The 22,375-nt window shown below is 36.3% G+C and overlaps 1 protein-coding gene across 1 annotated transcript in view; it reads right to left on the bottom strand.

Moving 5' to 3' along the window:
• Positions 1–22,375, bottom strand: part of GPAT3 (glycerol-3-phosphate acyltransferase 3) — a 57,253-nt gene that overhangs the window by 15,666 nt on the left and 19,212 nt on the right. Inside the window, exons 4-6 of the mRNA XM_019652189.1 lie at positions 5,292–5,562; positions 2,138–2,212; positions 1,523–1,612 (exon numbers count right to left, since the gene is read on the bottom strand). Coding sequence (XP_019507734.1) covers positions 1,523–1,612; positions 2,138–2,212; positions 5,292–5,562 — 436 coding nt within the window. The remainder of the gene's footprint in view (positions 1–1,522; positions 1,613–2,137; positions 2,213–5,291; positions 5,563–22,375) is intronic.

The raw sequence follows: 22,375 nt of genomic DNA, 5'->3' as shown, positions 1-22,375 counted from the left end.
TGAATGGCAGCTCGACCTGGGACTGAGCTGCCGTGGGTCCCCGACGACGGCATAGACTGCAGTCCCCTGCTGCAGTGGGTTGCCATAAGCTACCGTGTATAGCCAGCAGCCAGTGTGAGCGGCCAGCAGCCGCGGTGAGCGGCCATCCAGAAGCCGGCGACTGATCTGCCTTGCCTGGGAAGAGCACAATGATGGTGCCAGCTTGGACCAGTGAAGCAACATCCTCCACAACTAGACTGAAGAACAAAACAGCAACTTGTCTGTTCCCCTTCCCCCAATTCCCCAACACTGTTCCCCTCTCCCAATTCCCCAATAAAATCTTAAAAAAAAAAGAGTTTGAGCTCTGAGCAACAGCAGTTCGAGTCCCGGCCCAAGCTGAGCTGCTGCTGAGCTGCCAACAGGTGGTAGGATGGCTCAGCTAAAAAAATAAAATTTAAAAAAATAAATAAAATAACAGATGGCAGTTTCCATTGGGACTATGAGCCAATAGTTTGGTTTGCCAACCTCTGTCCTAGAGTTCAACCAGTATTTGACACTAATGAAGCAAAGTAGATTTCTTTGGGCCTGAATGGAAAAGACAGGAGAACAAATGCATAACAACTTTAGCATTGTTCCTTAAAATTAGAAGCAATTCTATAAAGTTATGAACGTCTATGTAATTAAAGCACTTTTCTGTAAAAGGTTAGCTCCTCGGCTCACACATCTACCAAAGCATTTTTTTCTACTCCTCACCCTCGAATTCATAGCTCAATCACAAAATCATATAATTTTAGAAATGTAAGGGGTCTCTGATGTTGGCAACACATGGGAAAGTCAAATGATAAAATGTTTCCTTTCTACAAATGAGACAGAAAGATCCAGTAAAAAATAGACCTGTCCTAGAACTTTTAAAACAATGATGTTAAATGTAAAAATAACAATAAAAAAGATACTTAACAGAAAGTAATTCAAAACAATCAAAATTACTTTCACTTAGGTAATAATTTCACTTAGCTACCTTTATCCTCTATGATTAGGGATGAGAGAAGCCGAAAGTCATGTTCTGTTTTAAGGCTCTCTTTATAGAATTTCAGACGTGGCTGGACGGAGACTGGAAACCAGGCCTCTAGTCTCCGAGTCTAGTCCTTTCTCCACCATACTACAGGCCTGTCACCTTCATCACTGTTTAAATAAGACAGGCCCAGTTCAAAATCTGCTCCATTTTAGCTATGTGACCACGGACAACCAATTTCAGAGCCTCCATTCCTCACCTGTAAAACAGGATAGCAGCGCCTCTAACAGGGATGACCTACGGGAAGCATAAATGCCCAATAACTGTCATTACATGTTTATTAGTATGTTCCTTCTCTAAATGGACTTTTTAAAAGTGTTTTTGTGCATTGTTATGTCTGTAACAGTCTAAGCAGTAGAGATGAACACACAGGAAGTACTCTTATTTCGTCTGCTTCCTCCCACCCACTGCTGTCTATCACATACTGGATGTACCCAGAGAAAGGCAGGCAGGAAGCCAGCAGACACTCACTTGTTATGATAATGAATGGTACCAGAGAGGGCTCGCACACAGATCCGGCAGCAAGTCAGGTGGACTAGTTCACTCAACCAGTTTTTGAGGCTGAAGGAAAGAACACATTTTATTGTGCAGTTCTGAGCACTCCTAAGAAATAATACAATAAAAGCTTCAGTGTGCTCCTTCACAGCAGCATATTGTGTTCTGAAACAGAGGCACGGTTCAATTCTTATAGTCTCACCGAAGCATTTAGGACAAAATTCTAACGAAAAATAGCTCCCACCCGACTAGGCTATCATGATAAATTCCTGACCAAGATAAGTTGACGCCTCTTTGGTCTCCGCTTTATGAGTTGGACAATACTAGAAGACTCTCTTGCTTTCCTTGAACTCCTCAGTCCACTTTTTTCCTACTCTTTTTTTCCTCTTTGAGAAAAACAAATTCTTACAATTGATATGAAAGTATGATGGAAAATCAAATAAAGACTATGACTATGGAGTAAGCAGGATTTTAACAATTGTGTCGAGGCCATAAATTTGATGCAATACATAAGAATCAAACAAATGTTCTCTTTGTGGATACAGCTAAGAAAAGGGACAATCCTGTTTACAGTGGAAGGAAACATTTTACCTGCTGTCCGGCAGCTGCCCAACCAGTGTAGTTCCAATAACCAACAAACTGATCCCAATGAAAGCCAAGGTAACCCTGAAAAAGAAAAGGTAGTGCAAAAGTTTAGTTGAATAGCAGGGGTAAAGGAATATAACCTCAAAGTTCATAAGGAATGAAATTGTAAATAAGTTGGGGAGCACCTATGCTATGGAATATGGGACAGCCATTAAAAGAATTGAGTAAGTCTGTAGAGTCTGACATGAAAGAATGGTCCTTGATACATTTTGAGAGCAAAAAAGCAATGTTTCAAAATAATAGATAGAGAAGATCATTTTCTAAATAACAGCAAGCACATAACTAGTGTACAGATGCATAGGGAAGGCCTGGAAATTGGTTCACAAAACTGTCAAGTTCAATCTATGTAATCATCAAAGAGGTAAGTAGGCTAATGATGGAAATAAATTAAAAGTCTTTCCCTTCTGCTTTTCTGAATTATTATAATTGTTAAATTATTCTGAATCATTTTAAATGTACACATTAACTTCTTGTATGATATAAGAAAAAAGTTTTATGTTGTATTGAGGAGTCATTTCAGGTTGAAAGTCATCTTTTTTTGTTCAGGATACTCTGGTATGGATGATATGGTTGTAAAAGGAAATATCTTGAAATGGTTTGAAAATAACTTGTTTTTCTATATTTTTTTAATGACAGGGAACAACAAGCTACAATTCAAATTTTTCTCTAAGGAATTTAAAATTTATAGCAAATGGAAAGAAAGTTAGACTTAAGTCTCTCTTATAATAAGAACATCAAATTGTATCACCGTGTAGGAATTTCTTAATGCACATCTAACTTGTCCCTTTGTATGATTCAAGATAACTTGGAAGTTAGTAAACAAGATGCCTGACTATACTGCTAATCTCCACACAGACACTTCCTCATTTTTGAAAAGTGCTTTTAATATACCTTCCAATCACTTCAAAAAGAAAACACTCAGTTTTAGAGACATAAATAGAATTACTCAAAAAAGAAACAGTTGAGATTTTAAATCTTTCCAAATAAATAGGGCATCCTTATAAAACCCTTATTAAGGTGTTAAATTCTTGATTTAAAATGTTTTGACACAGCAATTTAAAGGTCAGACTCAGTTTTCTTTAGATGCCATATTTTCATGTCAGTCACTGATGTAATAACAAAATCACTGTTTTAATTGCATCCATCAATTATGCAGAAGTTTTTAAATGTTTTACCCTCTTGCCCTAATGAGAATCACTTGTTCCTACACATTAAATCAGAAGGAGTTACATTTTATCATGTCTAACAATTGTGTTCAAAGTGATTGAAAGTTTTTATTTGATAGATTAACAGGTCAGAAAATTCTGTTTCCCAGTTTAAGGGAGACAGCATGAGAGTTCTCATAGATGACACAAGGTTCCAACAATAATCTGTTTTTTTTAAGAGCTTTACTGAGCTACACAATTCACATACTATAAATTTCACCCATTTAAAATCTACAACTAAGTGATTTTTGTCATATTCACAGAGTTGTGTAACCATCAACACAGTCAATTTTAGCACAATCTGTTTTTTAAATGTTCACTTAGCAGCAACTCCTTCTTTTCAAAACCATTTACAAAGCAATTCTTTCATAATGAAGCCTATGTACTAAAAGTAGGAATCCCAATTCTCCACCTTGTTCTTGGGTGCTTACATTACTGGATTATCTTAAATCTGTTGTTTCTTTGCAAGAATCTTTTATGTCACTTATCTATTTTGTGAGCATTAGTTAGGTTTAAACTAGATAATAGAATCATAATACCATTCGCTGGGCACCCACGGCATCTGAAAGCTAACCAACAAATGAGGGATCTCATGTACTCTGTGTTATAAAATCCTCACTCTTCCCTCAGGATGCCTTGGATAAGGTGCTTGCCCCATGGATCATGTGAAGATGTAAGAGCTAAACTATATATTCAACTTCACTGAAGTTTTGCTTCTTTTTAAGAATAAAAACAGAATGGGAGCTTTAATTATAAATAGATTAGAAAGTGCTAATAAATAAAAGCTCAAATATTTCCTTCTTACACACCAGTGGATAGTCTTGTGCATCCCCGGAGTATATGAACTCCACTTTGGGAAGACTGGCATAAGGTTCGAGCAAAAGTGTATGTGAAACCCTGAATTTCACTTTGTTATCACAGCTGAAATGATTCCCAAAAGACGTACCATGCCCCCAAATCTAGACACTGGTCACATGGGCACAAGGAAACAGAAAGGGCTTCTTAGAAACGTGCCTTTGCCTACACTTAAGCAATCTCTTCCCTTGTAATACATCTGAGTGAGGCAAGTATAAACCACCCTAGGGATGGTAAAGAGGTTTCAACTCATGTGCCAATTTTGTTGGCTGGTAGCAACTGCCCGGAAAGCTCTATCGAGAGGATGTCAAGGCCATGTCCAGGGAAATGAAGCAAGACAATTAACAGAAATGTTGTGATTGGCACACATGTTTACTACCTGCTACCACTATGCTAAAAAGACCTTGGCCACTTGCACTTCATCCCACTGCCCAGTGTCACCTGTTCTACTCTTGTGTTCCATACCACAGTTTCAGTCAACTGGGGCGTAAAGGCACCTCCTCATCAGGTGGCACTCAAAGTTAGAACCAGAAGGAGACCCAGCTGGGGAACCTTTAATAAGAAAAGTGCATGATCGTAATGGAATTGGATAGAACAAACTCACTCTTCTGGCGGCTCTCTCCCACGTGGTACACACTCTCGGGAATTTTTTTCTCTTCTGTGCAGCTATGAACTGCTACAGACCAGCAAAGAGAGGTAGTCACCTGACACACAGGTGAATGAAAAACTGTAAATCCTCTCTCTCCTTTTTTCTCACTTCTCTTTTCTATCCATCCTCAAATAACCTGAGACTGAAAGAGTAACGTGGATCCAGACCAATATACATTGGATTCTGAATACACAGACACACCTTCATTTGGGAAATAATGTGAAAGAATAGATACATAATACTTTCCTATGGTGGTCATATTTCATGGTGTTTTCTAAGTGGAAAGGAGTGAGATTAGTATCATAATACTCTCATGTGGCCAATACATAACATGATTTTAAAAGAAAGCTGAACCAATTATACCATCAAAAATACTGGGCAGGAGACATACCTCAGGGGTAGTAGAAAACAGTAGCGTATTATGACACCCAGCACCCACACCATGGTGAGCCGCAGACTGATGTACTGGAAATTTATATTGGTCCTTGTAAGGAGATTCCATGATACTAGCTCCTCGGAGGAGAACCTCTGGGTCACTTCATCTTCCACAATGGCTTCCAATCCCTTCTTGGAGAAATAAAACGCATCAGACAGCTCAAAGTCCCTTCCTCGCAGACCAGAGAGCCCTTTTTCCATGGGTGACTCATCTCTTTGGATAATACCTTAAAAGAAAGCATCAAGATATGAGAAAATGCCATAGGACATAAGAACAACAGACCAAAGGGGCAACTGTGCAGAAGAATGTAACTAAATTTAATGGGTAGCATGAAGCAGATTTCAGAAATATAAAACAAGCAACTACAGTAGGAAAGAGGTGACATTACTGAGTCTGCATGACATAGCCTCTACTCGATGATTTCAGCTCATTCCAGAGGAATTTGGGTCCTTAATAAACCTCCGGCTTGTATTTCCTCCCTATACCCCATTAGGGAAAGAACTCACAGAAACAAAAACAAACTCTCCCCAAGTATAGATCTAAAATAAAGAGTTCTGTTTTCCCCTGACAAAAACAATAAAGCCAAAAAGCAAGCAAAATGGCAAAAGATATTTACCACAAATGGCAAATGGTTGATGTTTTTAGTATACAAAAATTATCTAATAAGAAAAACACAGCCCCCTCAGAAAAGTAAGCAAAGCTTATGAACTTAATTCATAAAAGCAACATAAATAGCTAATAAATATATTAAAATCTTTTTTCTAGTAGTCAAAGAAAAGTGAATTAGATAAAGACTGGCCTATTTACATTATTAAATCAGCATTTTTGTTTAATGATAAATTTCAATGTCAGAAATAATACAGGTACTCTCATACTCGATTTGTATGAATATGGAACTTATTCATAAGAATTTTGTCAAAATCTGTTTGTCATGAAGAGACTATAGTTTTGCTGATGATTCAGTCATTCCAATTCTAGGAATCTGTCATAAGAAAATAATCAGAAATGTAGGCAAGAGTGTTCACTGTAGCATTTTCATTATAGTCAATTCAGACAATGAGATATAATACATCCATTAATAAATACTCTAATGTTAAGTGAAAAAGGCAGAATCTAAAACTATAGTTTAACTCTATGAAATATATATATTCATACATATATATATGTATACACACACACACACACACACACACACAGAAAAAAAAGTCAAGAAGGAAACATTAAGTGGTTATCTCTGCAATTAGATTTTCCTCTTTATACTGTTATTCAATAAAGAAAATAATTCAGAGATTTTTATAGTATAAATTTTGTGAATTGAAAAATAACTACTGCCACCCAGTTCTAACTACTGAATAAGAATAATAGATGAGAAGAGCTTTGAAGAATAACGAGTAGCTATATAATGACTATCCATTTGTTCCTCTGGGGTCTGTTACAAAAGAATTCATTTCCTACATTAGAAAAGTCTGTTCTTTTAAGGTGACTAAGATGTTAAATTCCCTGACAGAAGAGCCCCTCTGATTTTCTCACTTCCCAGTTTCCTAGGAAATGAATGAGGAAAGTGGAGAGTGCTATATATTATTTATTCTCTGGAGAACTTGTATGTACATCCATATAAGGAATTGTAATATATCAGTTTTTTTTTTTTTTATGGAATGGCAGCATAATGCACTGGAGTAGAAAGTTAAAGAGGACCTGGAATCCAAAGTCAAGTTCTGTTGAGGACAACCACCAGCTCTATGACTGTGGCTAATAGATAAGTCACATAACTTCCTTTATAAAATGGGGAAGTGGAGATGGGATAATCTCTATTTCTTTTCAGGGCTAAAGTTTTATGATTTTACTTTTGGGGTTTGGGGTGGTTTTTGTTTGTTTTTGCCCACATGCAAAGCTAATATCTAATCACCTTAAAAATTAGCGCAATAAAGACCTTCAATGATCATTAGATTATCTTTATTAGTAGTCAAGTCTAAGTGGTTTAACCTTTCTCCACAATCTCTGCAAAGGGTTTAATTAGTATTAGAGAATGAACCAAGATGGTATTTAATACCATCTTGTTCTTAGACACTGCCCTACCACTCAGAACAAGTTACTCAATCCAAGAACTGGTCAGTTTCTAGCCATGTAGTTTCATTATTTAGCAATATATAGATTTTTTTTTTAAGTCTAGAAAAGGACGGAAGAACAAGTTATTCAGCAAATCTCTGAATGAAACACTCTGGAGACTTTGGACAGCCCTTCTAAAAATAACCTTTTTCAGAGAGGCCAGAGATAAAAATGCAAGTTCAAGTTGCCTCATATCATTTAACTGAGCCAGGAGAGAAGAGATCGCTAAACAGACGCCAGCCAGCCCCCTACCTCTTGCACACTTGATATGCAATATTTGCTCTGCCCTCTGACCTACTTTATTCTGGGTAACTAACTAAAATATAGCTCAGTTTTCTATTTTTGTTAAGCCTCTTTTAAAAGTATGTGGGTAACTGCAATGCATCTCATTGGCAAAAGCTTAATTTTCAGAATATATTAAGACATACAAAAAAAAAATAAGAAAAAGTCAAAGGACCCAGTAAAAAAAAATTAGATAGGTATATGGCAAGCAATTCATAAAAAGAGTAAGTCTTAAAGACCAAACATTTAAAAGATGTTCAACTTCACTATAATGAGAGAAATATGCACTGAAACTCCGATGAGATACTATTTCATGTCCATAAATACTGATAAAAATATTAAATTGAACAATATCAAGTGTTGGTGATGATTCGGAGCAATGGAATATAATTAGTATGCCCACACTGGAAAACAATTTGGCACTGTCTAGTAAATTTAAAGATATCCATAGCTCAAGACCCAGCACTTCAACTTCCAGGTATACTTCAGGAAGATTTTTATTTAGTAATTTCAAACAGACAGAATCGCAGTAATAGTTCACTTTGCTCAGATTTACTAATTACCAACATTTTGACACATTTGCTTTATTGTTCTCTCTATATGTATAAACAGATACTTCTTTTTCTGAAATACTTGAGAATAAATTATAGACATCATATCCTTTACCCCCAAATATTTCAGCAGAGATTTCCTTAGGGCACAGAACTTCACTTATTTAATCACAGTACAATGATCAAAATCAGAAAAATGTCAGTAATTGACAATACTGTAATACTAGTATCTGATCTATAGACCTTATTCAGATTTTGACAATTATCCCAATAGTGTCCTCCATAGGATTTTTTTCTGGTCCAGGAGTGAATCCAGAGTCATATATTACATTTATAGATCAAGTCTCTTTAGTCCCTTTAATACACAAAGGCTCCACAGCCTTTCCTTGATTTTCAAGATATTGACATTATTTAAGAGTACAAGCCATGTATTTTGTAGAATGTCTCTTAATTTGGGTTAATTTGATGTCCCTTCATGATTAGAGGCAAACTGTATACACTTTGGGCAGAAATAGTATGTATGTGATGACGCATCCTTCTCGGTGCATCACATCAGGAGGCACATGATATCAGTCCCATGATTGGCTACATTGAACTTTGATCACTTGGTTTAAGGTAGTTAGTACTTACCAGGTTTCTCCACTGTAACGTTAGTGCTTTACTCTTTTTGATTAATAAGTTGATACTTATGATCTACAACTATCTATAAAGGGGAGATACTTTGACATGATGGAAATATCCTGCTCCTCAAACTTTCACCCAATGGTATTAGCAACTATTGACGATTCTTGCCTGAATGAAGTAGGACTGTGTGTCTTTTAAAATAGTATTTTATCACGCCTTCATTCTTTCCTCACTTATTATTTTGCATTCCTTAAGGAAGATATTTTTACTTATACTCTAGAGAGATTCTTATAAAATTGTGCACAAGTAGACATATATAAGACTGTTTTGCTACATTGTTTGCAATAGCAAAATAGTGTAATCAAGCTAAAGGCTCATTACATAAATGGATATATAGCAATACATGCAAATATTGAATCATTATGTTGTATACTTGAAACTAATTATCTTTATATCAATTATATTCCAAATAAATAAATAAATAATGAAAAACAGCTCATACAAAAAAAAAGAAGATGGATATATACAGTGCATACTACACAGGAGTTAAAAGAAATTAACTAGAACATTTACCACCTTAGATAATTTGTAAACATCAGAATGAACAAACAACTCAGAATGATAATATGAAAGATGGTATTTTTATAGAGTTTGAATAATGCAAAACAATAAATACTATGCACTGTTTAAAGATACACATATGTTTAGGGGAAGTGTGAAAATATGTACAAAAATAATAAACATCAAAATCAGGGTAATAGTTTGAGTGGTTGGCAGGGTAATGGAATCAGGGAGGGATCCACAGGAGAATTTGATTGTTTCTGTCCAGTTTTATTTATTAAACTAAGGGGTAGCTACACATGTGTTATAACCAAATAAATAAATAAAGTTACATGGAACTGACAGTTGTTCCTAAGGTGAAGATCTCTATAGTAAGAAAGCAGGTACCATCTTAAAAGCTCTTTAATAAGGCATACAAAATATCTAAAAATGGGTATTATTATAAAATTAGATGTCAAAAGCAGCATTACTGAATATATAATGTTACTTCCTTCCTGAAATATATTGACTATTGAGGATCAAAATAACTGATTCAATTCACTGTAAGTATAAACTTCTGACAGAAAAAAATATTCAATTCAATCAACATATACGGGACACACACCATGTATTAGCATGAAAGTGCAGGTTAGAAAGAGAGGAAATATTTCTTTTGGCCCCAAGAAATGTTCATAAGTGGCCAACAGTATTTGCAATGTAGATATAAATACATATCAGATTTAACTAGCACAGACACAATTTTAATATTGGTTTTTATTGTCTTTAAGGAAACCCAATTATTAGTAGTAAATTAATCATGATCCTTCAGAGCAACCCACAGTTCTTAAATTGGTAAAACCCTGATTCTAGGAAATACTTCCTTTTGCTTCACAAGTCAGCTTTAAAAAAGTAATGCCATAATAAACATTTGAACTTTGTCCTCATAGCAAATGCTCTGGCCAACACGACAAGGTCCATGCTTGGATGAAAATAAAATTAGAACAACTATCTATCTAATGCAAGAGATTAATTGCACAAGCTGCCCTGTGCCCCTGTGCCTTTAGCAAGTCACTGGTACATAAATAATACCAGCTATAAAAGTCCTGTTAAAAGAAATGGAGGCTGAAGTTAAAATCATCTCAAATATAATTAACTCTAAATTAGCTGAGTGAACTCTGGGAGTAACTGCCCATTTATAAATCACACTAGTTTTTCCATACTCCAGTTGTAAAAGCATGCTTTCTAGGTCAGCAATTAGGGAAAATCAGGGCCTACTACAGACCAAAAGTGGATATAATAGGCATATACAGAAGTTGATCCTTAACCTACCAATGCGCTATATTCCCAAAGTCAAAAGCTCAGAGTTCAAAACACACTCTCTCATAAAAAACTTTGTTTGTATTAGTCTGCTTGAGCTAGAACACTATCTAGTCATAAGCCTAATTAACCCAAAACCATAGGTGATCATAAAGTAGCAGTACTGTGAAATAGACATCTCCTTTAGCACTTTTTCTATAGAAAATTTTTAAATTAAATCTAGTTTGGAATTAATAAAAATATACTTCCTCGTCCTGTAGTGACTTAGATGGGGTATTAGAGGAACTTTCTGGAGTCCTGGGAAATTTCACTGTGGAAAATTCATCAAGTTGTACATTTATAATTTTACACTCTTATCTATGTATGTTATGCTTCAATTTTTAACAAATTTTTACTTGAAATCTACTGTACCATATTTCCTATAGTTAACAATATTGTACACTTAAAATGTGTTAGGGTAGATCTCACGTTATGTTATCACTTTTTTAAAAGAAAAGAATTAAAGTAGGCAATATCTGTGAATCTCCTATTTCAGTGATTTACCCATTACAAGATTCAATAAATACTACTTCCCTTTTTTAAAAAAAAAAATTACTTTTTATCGCCCTCCCCAATTATTAATTGGTCAGGGAGAGTTCATCTGTCCCAGAACCTGCTACTGGTTGTGAGGTCCTTATCCCGGCATGAGGAGCTCTGCTGAAGGACTCCGGCCCTTTGCAAGGAAGCCAGGCCTACATTCTCCCCTGGCCCCACCCCTCCCTCCCCCAACCATGCCCCCAATTACCTTTCTTATCCATAAATGTGATTGGCTTGATTAAAGAAGAGACCAAGGTAAAACAGTTGTGAAAATAAATTATATGGTTGTGGGGGCTGGGGAGTGAGGCAGATCAGTGCTTCTGGGATTAAAGAAGAGAAATATTCAATACCAAGCTCTAGAGATAAGACACATGTTTAAGCAACCACTTAGATGTGGTTAAAGATCGAAAGGTCTTTATACAATTCCAACAAGCCAGAGCCAAGGACAGATCCCTGAAACATAGCTCCAATCTCTGTCCGCATTCTTCTCCAATTCATCACCACACACATTAAGACATTAATCAGTACATCAACTACATAGTCACCCACTTCACAGGTTTCCGGTCCACTTTTTGCCACAGTAATTTAGCTGTAACACTGCCAGGCTAAGCTCTAGTTATACTATGTCCAAAAAATCCCCTGGGCTCTTAGTCAAGTTACAATTTCCAGCACATAAATTAGGCAATTTGACTATGTTGATGTCATAGTGATATAAGCATATGTCACTTCGTGTTCCTAATTACCACTGTTTTCCTTTCTAAGTACTTTTTAAAAATCCATTTTATTGTTATTAACTTAGTTAAGTGTGATAATGGCACAGAGTTGTGTTTTAACAAAGTCAATTTTTTGAGATGCCATTAAAGTACTTAAAGGTAAAATGACATCGTATCTCAAAGTAACTTTAAGATACTTCCAGAAGAGGCCATACATTAAGTATGACAATATGTTTTTTCTAATTGCTTATCTGTATTCTCTAATTTTCTATATTGTTCACATACTGCATCTGTCATTAAAACTTTAATTAAAAAAATACTTCCACAAAGGAAAAACTGAAAAAAGGATACATGAAGCAAATTCAATTCTTGTTGAATTTGGGTGATGAGTATAAGGTGATTAATTGCACTCTTCTCTTTACTTTTATGGATGCTATGGTTTTAAAATCCACTTAAGAAATTCATTTGAAAAGTTAATTTTTTGGGGAATCAGTTTCTTCATCTAAATCTGAAACATTCATTCATTCATTCAGTCAGTCAGTCAGTCATTCAGTCACCTGGCCAGGCACTAAAATATAAGGGAGGGGGAAAAAAAGGAGTTGAAACAATTCAATAGTTCTCAAGCATGGCTACGTATCAGAATATTTTTGAAATCTATAAAAATATAGATGTCAGGGCCCACCTACTTAACTAAAATATCAACCACAACTAAAAATATATATGAATGGGGAAAATACATCAGAATATTAGGTCTTTTCTGGACAATGCAATTTCATATGGGTGATTTTTAATTTTCTCATTTAGTCTAACTTTTCAATATAGTATATGTATTATTTTATATAGTAAGAAAAACATACTTAAAATGATACTTTTAAAACCAATATAAGGCACTACTACCCACCCACCAGAATGGCTAAAATAAAAAGGCTCAAAACACCAAGTGTTGAAGAGGCTATACAGCAAGCTGATGGAATGTGCACACATTGCTCTGAGAATGTACAACCATTTTGGAATGCAATTTTGTAGTTTCTAATACACTTGCTTACTCTATGACCTAATAATTCCATTTCAAGGTATGTACCCAAGAAAACAAGTAAATAGGTCCACAAGAATCTGTTCAACAATGATCATAGCATCTTTACTCCTAATGGCTAAAAACTGGAAATAACCCAAATGTCAATCAACGGAATAACAGATAAACACATTGCTATGCACTTGTAAAAGGAATATTCCACAGCACTTTTTAAAAATACACTGATTCATGCAACAACGTGGAAAAATATCATGAACATTATATTGAGTGAAAAAAACAGATACAAAAGAGCACATACTGTATGATTCCATTTGTGAGAATTTTAAAGCTAGGAAAAACTAACAGATCATGACAGAAATGAGGAGAGAAGTTACAACAAAGACTGAGGGATGTGTGATAAACACTGGGCAGAACTTTGAGATGGTGGCTATGTTCTTTAGCTCAGCAGTTCTCAACCTTCCTAATGCCGCGACCCCTTAATACAGTTCCTCATGTTGTGGTGACCCCCAACCATAAAATTATTTCGTTGCTACTCTATAACTGTAATTTTGCTACTGTTATGAATCGTAATGTAAATATCTTTTTGTTTTCTGATGGTCTTAGGCGACCCCTGTGAAAGGGTCGTTCGACCCCCAAAGGGGTCACGACCCACAGGTTAAGAACCGCTGCTTTAGCTGGATCTGGGTGGTGGTCACATAGGTGTATAAATATGCAAAAATTCATCTAGCTGAACATTTGATACTTGTGCATTTTAATGTATGAAAATTATGCCTCAATTTTTTTAAGCATCAGGAAAATATTACTTTTAAGAATCTCCCCCAATTTCTAGCTATAATCCCAATTAGAGGTTCCTGTGAATAATTTTATACATTCTTTCCTAAGCTAGAAGCCAACTGACATTTACTGAATGTTTCCTGATGCCAAACTGTGTGTTAAACCCTTGACATATATACTTATGTAATCCCTGTAATCCTATGAGATAGGAGATCCTATTATCACATTTACAGATAAGGAAACAGATTCAGAGGGGTAGAGTAACTTGTCCAGGGCCACAAAGAGAATTAACAACAGTGCCAGGATTTGAAATCAAGTCTGGCTATGACTCCAAAACTAAATGCTTCCTCATATCCTAAAGCTTCCAATTCAGTGTCACTCTATCACTTGCTCTTGGGCAAATCCCAAATAACTCAGATCTTTCCCATCAACTCCACATCAGCCCGCATTCTTCCTTGCTAAACAAAAAGCACTGAATAATAGTTCTTTCTAGTATTTCTCTTAGCTTTGAGGGAAGAAATGGAACTTTGATTGATGCAGGAAACCTACATGTGGCCTCCATCTATCATTAATCTGTGTGTGTACTTGTCACTAATTGACTAAGGCTTGATCATTCTTCCCAGGAAACTGTAACTCAAAGTCACTATATGTATATATTTTAACCAAGGCAAGAATCTTTTTTCTAGTCTTGTTGAGATATAATTGACATATAATACTGTATTAGTTTTAGGTGTGTAACATAATGATTTGATATATGTATATATTGCCAAATGATCACCACAGAAAGTTTAGTGAACGTCCATTACTTCACAAAGTTACAATTTTTTTCCTGTGGTAAGAACTTTTAAGATCTACTCTCTTATCAATTTCCAAATATACAAAACAGTATTGTTAACTGTAGTCACCATGCTGTACATTACATCCCCAGGACTTGTTCATCTTACCACTGAAATCTCACCCATTTCTCTGACACCTCCACCCCCACCCTCAACCCCCTGCCTCTGGCAACTACCAATCTGTTCTTTGTTTCTATGAGTTTGGCTTTTTTTGATTCCACATAGAAATGAGACCATATAATATTTGTCGTTCTGTGTCTGACTTACTACTGTCTCTGTCTGACTGACTTAGCATAATGTGGGGCAGGAATCTTTTATAACCTGGAACACATCTGATTTCCATTTGGTAAGGTCTCTGGGTCTTCCCACAACAAGCCCAGCAAAAAACAGCCGGTCCACTCAATGCTCTCCCAGTTCAGTAATACAGCCAAATCCAAGTGGTCCAAGGAGGCTGTTGTGTCCAATTTACGACTCTACAACCTCAACACATGGATCTGCTAGTACCTTACTCTTCAAGTCCTCTCGGAGGCAGAAGCAGCTTCCTCATGCATCTCGCAGGCTACTCAAGGTTTAGAAAGGATAGTCACTCTTGATGTTTTGCTATTATTGCTGTTAAGAAATAGTTTAAAACCATCTACCTCTTGTTTACCTTCATTAACCTGAACCGCCACCCAGCCAAGGTTTGTAGAAAACAGCCTCTATCTCCTTTGGGCCCAAAGGCTGAGAAACCCTGCTACGTCCTGAGCCATGACTCCAGGTTTGATTTTAAGTCTCTGAGCCAAAGACAGATTGATCATGAAGCTAATAAGGTTAACCTTCAGTCTCCTCACCTGCATGGCCCCTTCCAAGGTCCCGCACTAATTTTGTGTATACTTTTTCTTAAAAAAGGCTCTCCAAATTGTATAAGCTTCAGGCTCCCACAATACCTGGATTTGCCTGTAACTCTGAATCACACATTAACATTTTGTTGCTACAAGCAACAGATCTATGTTAAACCATTCACCTTACAAATTAAAATAATTTAGAAGGAAAAATACTTAGGATGAGAGAACCAATTATTACCAATAAGTAGTAGAGCATTGAGAGTTCACAGACACTATTAACATCTTTCTGCTTATTTTACCTATTATTATATTAGCAGTTTTTTATCTATTTGATGGCCAAGTTAGCAATGTACTCATGGGAGGGGTTTCTGATGGCTAGGTCATTTTTTTGTTGTCATTTTAAGGCTTGCAGTTTCTCTATTCTTGGAAGTGGAGGGATTAGAGAGGATGAGAAACAAAAAAATTAGAACATAATGCATAATGAAAACAATTCACTGCATAAAAGTTTCATGAGTGTCCCTGTAGCAGCAAAACTGCTTTGGTAGAATGAGATTCTTATACAGCATATAATAGGTCCATAAAAGAAAAAGGGGCAAAATCAACACGACAATCACAACCTGTCATACACATGAAATGTGCTCAAAATAATGCTAACTTAGCACCTCAACTGGTTTTCCTAAGAGCTACTCAATCATGATTGCCTAGTTTTAAAAAAGCCTTAGTTATGAAACTGTTCCTCATGTGAAACTACTCCTCAGCAGTGATGAAACTACTCCTCATGCTCCCGTCCCCCCAGTGATGTTCCCCCAGTTGGCACATTTTAAGAATTACTACCAACTTTTTAAATTTTTTTTTTACACAAAAAAGGGTAAAGTTTACTTAAACATCTATATACCCCACTACAATCAGCCCTCCATATCTGGCATCTACAGATTCAGCCAACAGTGGATCAAAAATATTCGGAAAAAAAATTGTTACATTGTTACTGATGTGTGCTATGCAGTTAGGTCTATGATGATTGTGTCTGTACTGAACATGTACAGACTTTTTTATTGTCATTATTCCCTAAACAATACAGTGTAATCGAGAGATGACAAAGTACACAGAGGATGTGCATAGGTTACAAACAAGTGTTATGCCATTCATTTATGTAAGGGACTTGAGCATCTTTGGGTATCTGAGGGGGATATCTCCTGGGGATACTGAGAGCTTACTTAATACCATTAAGAAAAAATAAAGGTGGGAGAAAGCCCACATGTAATAAAAATAAGAATTTACAAAAAAAGAAATAACAAATAGAAAATTATAAAAATCCTAAGAAACAACTTTGCACAAAGTCCTATGCAAATGAGTTAAATAAAAATCTGGGGAAAATAGATAGTTTTCTACTAAAATAACTTTACTAATACTGACACCAAGAGATGAATGCTCTAAAGAGATACATTGGCACAAATGAAATAATATGGGGAGTGAAAAAACTTTACCCAAGGGAAGAAAGTAGGTAGGTAGGTAATATATTAATCTCAAGTAAAAAGATCAATTGCAAAAATCCTAACTCCAATTTTGGCAGATGGCTTCCAGCACCACATTATAACCAGGCAATGTTTAGTCCATAAATGCAAAGATGATTCGAATATTAACTTACTATTGAATGCAATTTACCATAATTTGCCTAAGGGGAAAATTTATATTCATCACCAAAGATGATGAAAATGCATGAAAAATTCAACATTCATTTTTTTTAATTAAATTTTATTGGGGTGACAATGGTTAGTAAAGTTACATACATTTCAGATGTACAATTCTATAATACATTATCTATATATCACATTGTGTGTTCACCACCCAGAGTCAGTTCTCCTTCCATCACCATATACTTGATCCCATTTTGGTTTAAAATAACAAAACAAGAATCAACAATTATTTAACATAAGATGGAGAGCTAGATCAAATCCAACATGATGCTTCCTAGGAAGATACTGAAGGCACTATGGCTTGTCCCCAACAGGAATGACAACTAGCATCACTGCTACTCAACACTGTACTGAAGTAGCAGCCAACATAATTAGACAAGTGAGAGAAATGAAGTAAAAATCAGAAAAGAAATAAAATACAAAAAATGTTGAATAAGAAGTGATAAAACTATCACTATTTGAAACAAAATAATGGCATACCTGAAAAAAAAAAAACCAAGGACATCTGAAAACCTACACACATTATGAGAAGTCTTACTTTTATATCCTTCTACCTTACTAAAATCAAGTTTTCCAATATACAAACAACAATCAGTTAAACGATATGATGGAAGAAGACACTCCATTTTTAAATTTTTTTATTGCAAAATACACATTTTTTAGAATTAGTTTCAGCTGTACAACACAGTGCAATAGTTATACTTTTTACCCCTTGAAGTGACAACCCCCCTCCCCCAATCCACCGCCCCACTTCCCCCCGCAAGACACTCCATTTTTAAAAGCAACCAGAAATATAAACTTAAGAGGAAATGTACAAAACCCATCTGAGAGAAACTTTAAGACATCTCTGGAAGATACACAGGAATACCTAAACAAATGGAAAGACAGAATGTCGTTGGAGAGTAAGACTCAACATAGATAATATCAAGCCTCTCTCAGTATATTTATAAATTTCATACAACTCCAGTAAAAATAGATAGTTCTGTTTCCTCTGGATCATAGACAAGATGAATCTGAAGATTATATGAAAAAAATAAGCAGGCAAGAATAAACAGGAAAACACTGTAAAGGAAAAGCAATAAGAACAACTATCTCTACCAGATATTAAAACAATGTATTAAGATGTCAGTATCTAGGACAAAATGAAACCAGTGCCTAAGAAGACAAGTAAACAAACAAAACAAAATAGAAAGTTCAGAAATAGATCCAAACATATACTGAAATTCAAGAAATTATTTAAAATGCATCACAAATAAGTCTAATGGAGATGGATGTTTTAATATAGAGTGTTGTGACTACTGGATAGTCATCTGGGCACATACACCAGAATAAATAAATCAAAGAATTAAATATAAAAAAACCCATAAAAGCAATCAAAGAAAACACTGAAGAATTCCCTTAAAACTGGCAGAAGGAAAATCTTTCTACTAAACAAGTCAAAATCCAGAAACTATAAAAAGAAAATATTGATAAGTTTGACAACATAAAAATGAAAATTATGATCCAGCCGAGTGGCTCAGTTGGTTAAGAGCTTGCACAAGAGTTTGAGCTCTGAACAACAGCGGTTTGAGTCCCGACCCAAGCTGAGTTGCCGTTGAGCTGCCAACAGGTGGCAGGATGGCTCAGCTAAAAAAAAAAAAAAAAGCAATGGAAAAAAAAAAAAGAAAATTATCTGCATAGTAAGAAGCATGAAAAGCAAAGGAAAAAATACAAATCACAAACTGAAAAAAATATTTGTATCTCAGTACAGACAAAAGCTAATTAATTTAACCCTCCATTGGGCGCAACTGATCTCACAGATTCATTGCACACAAAGATGCCGCTATGAAATACATGTTTACTGTACTAAGTCACAAACACAACTAGAGATAGGCTATGGTAGAGGGGGAAGATACGGAAGCGATGAGTCACAATACTTAGGTTAACTGTTAGATATTTGAAAATTTGTGTGCAATGAATCTGTGAGATCAGTTGCACCCGACAGGGCGTTAATATATGAAAAGGTCTTAGAAATCAAAGAGAAATAGACAGCCGGTCAAAACACATGAATAGATAATTTCCAGAAAAAGAAATGCAAATGGCCCTTAAACATGAACTGTGTACAAAGACCCTCCATTTACAAAAGAAATGCAGATTAAGACTAAACTGAGTTTCCCCTTCACACCTATCAGATTGGCACAAATCCAAAAGTTTGACATATGAGTATATTTACACCCCTGGTGAAGCTATGAGGAAACAGTCGCTTGCACACACTCCCAATGGAAGTTCAACTAGTACAACCCTTAATGAAGGGCAATTTGGCAATATCAATCAAAATTATAAATTCTCTTTGACAGCACAATCCCATTCATGTCACAGATTATGTTATACGGAGCTCATGTTACAGATATATGTACTTTGGCTTTTTTTTAATTATTATTGGGAACAGTGCTGGGGAATTGGGGGAAGGGGAACAGGCAAGTTGCTGTCATTTTGTTCTTCAGTCTAGTTGTGGAGGACGTTGCTTCACTGGCCCAAGTTGGCACCATCATTGCGCTCTTCCCGGCGAGGCAGATCAGTCGCTGACTTCTGGACGGTGGCTCACTGCAGCTGCTGGCCGCTCACGCTGGCTGCTGGCTACACACGGTAGCCCATGGCAACCCACTGCCACAGAGGCTGCAGCCTACACCGTCGCCGGCAACTCACGGCAGCCCAGCTCCAGGTTGAGCTGTTGTTCAGCATCTTAGCTGTGGAGGGCAGTGTCACTGGCCCTCATATGTGGGATCCGAACTGGGGCCCTCTGGCGTGCCAAGCCAGTTCTTAACCAATGCGTTTTGGCTTTTTTTTTAATAGCAAAAGTCAAGAACTACAAGTAAAAAGTATCATTTGCATTCAGATAATAAAATTTCTTATTAGTTGTTAAAAAAGAAGAAACTTTCTAAGTAATAATTCAGAAAGGACTATAGGATATAAGGGGGAAACACAAGGCTCAGAATAGTGTTTTGTGTATATTATCTTTGGTTAGCAAGTCAAGAAAATGATAAACATTTGCATTATAGTATTATGTTTGTAATAGCATAAAGAAACACTGGAAAGATCCATAAGAAACTAACATGGGTAAAAATACACAGTAACAGGGATTGAAGTTACACTTATCAAAGCATATGTGTTTTAAATTGCTAAATTTTTGAACCATGTGAATGTATTACTTATGTAAAAAATATATTTTTTAAAAGATGCATAAACACAAATTTAAAATGTTTATACAAAAATTTGTACACACATGTCCTTTGTGTGTTCATCTGCTAGCTCTCCAAGAATTGCATCAGTCTGATGGCTCAGTATGTCCTCAGAATTGTAAAGATGGAACAATGTGAAACTGTGTTATGATCATTTTCCATGTAACTAGTGACACCCTTGCATTTCCAATCTTACCCCAAAATACTTAATTTCTGGGTGAGCTTTAGAAGTCCCTAGTAATCCCTTATCTCATACGTGTATGCACGCACAGAAAAGCACATTTTACCAATAAGGCATTCAATGTTTTTATTTCTGAAAAGGAGTTGATAGACAACATCTATTATTCTTGGGAGAAAAACAGAGCACAAAAGAGTGTCAATAGGCAGAGGAATGAGGAGTAAGAGAAAACATAAAGTGAGAACTCTCTCTTCTCTTAAGTTTCCATTACCTCTGCTCTTATTCTCTTCCCTGGTTGATCTTTGCCTGGTTCATTTATCTCTTCCTGCCCCTTTCCTATGGTGATTTTTCTCTAGCCTTGTTAAATGTCTTTCACTCTCTGTGAGTTCATTAAAACACCATTTCAACATTCACCTTCTGCAAATAACTCCCAAATGTGCATCTATTGTCCTGGCTTCTTCCCCGAGGCTCCCATTTTTACATGTCTGCCTGGACACTCCACATCTCCACCAACCCCGCTGCTCTGGTTCAAGGCCCCATTACCTTCCAGGATGCCTTCCTGTCTACATCTCTGCTTCCCTCAACCCCTTTCTGTCTAATCTCACTTCCCAAAGCTACCAGTTCGTCTTCCCAAAATTCCCTTCATCTAAGAAAGCAATTTCTTTTTTTCTTTTTTTTCTTTTATTGGGGAACAGCCATGGTCATTGGTTACACATTGCTTTTCATGCTTCAATGGCATAGTTTACTCTTTTAAGGAGGGCGCAGCTCACAGTGTCCCATGCAGGGATCAAACCAGCAACGTTGGTGTTATCACCACCACGCTCTAACCAACTGAGCTAACTGGTCAACCCCAAAAGTAATTTATTAGTCTGACATTCAAAGCCTTTCAGGGTTTGACTTCAAACTAAATATCCAATCTCAGTTCCTTCTACCTCCAACTCACCTTCACTGATCTTAGCTCCAGCCACACTAAATCAGTTCTTGGGGTCCCAATATGTCCTAGGCTCTCCTGCCCTCCTGCTTTTGCTTACAATTTTCTTCCTAAAATCATTCAAAACTTTTCACATCTGAACTCCATTGTTTCCTTTTTGTTTTCCTTGAGCCCATGAGCCACCAACTCCATTCATGATAAGAGGCACGGTTTGTCTTAAATGATTACACGCAGAAAAACAAATAAAAAAAGACCAAGTTAGATCAAACTTAGGAAATTCTAAGTTGCTAAAATTAAATCAGGCATGTACTAAAGGGCACAATGGCTAGCTTGTCCTACGGGGGTGAGGGTGGAATGGCAAGGCAATGCCTCCCCCTTTTTTTAACCCAAAAAGAGGGAGCAGGGAAGGACGTTAGTTCCTTTTGCCGATTACAAAATACTGTTTTTCTCTCCTTGTATACATACCCTTATATGAATGCTGTGATTAGCAACCTTGAGCATATGCTTATCGTATAGAATGCCAGATGAGCATCAGAGATGGACCACTATCACATGCTGTGGTTTCACAATGCCTGCAGCATTGCACACTTGATATCTGTGTGACATTGCCCAATGATTAGCAAGTAAACTCTGTTTGAACGTGAGTCATTGAAAATGCGGATGTTCATTAATTTGAGTGCATTTGTGCCAACGTCATTGCAGAGGCAGAAAGGGGAAGGGACATATACGAGTACGCATGATACACTAACAGACACGTCACACTAACTTAACACTAACTTAAACAGAAAGCTTACCACTCTTGGAAAAAAGGAACATACATTTACCCTTTGCAAAAACTTTAA

This window comes from Hipposideros armiger, unplaced genomic scaffold (genome assembly GCF_001890085.2).
Source record: "Hipposideros armiger isolate ML-2016 unplaced genomic scaffold, ASM189008v1 scaffold_175, whole genome shotgun sequence".
Taxonomy (NCBI): Eukaryota; Metazoa; Chordata; class Mammalia; order Chiroptera; family Hipposideridae; genus Hipposideros; species Hipposideros armiger.
This window is presented reverse-complemented; position numbering and strand designations above follow the sequence as displayed.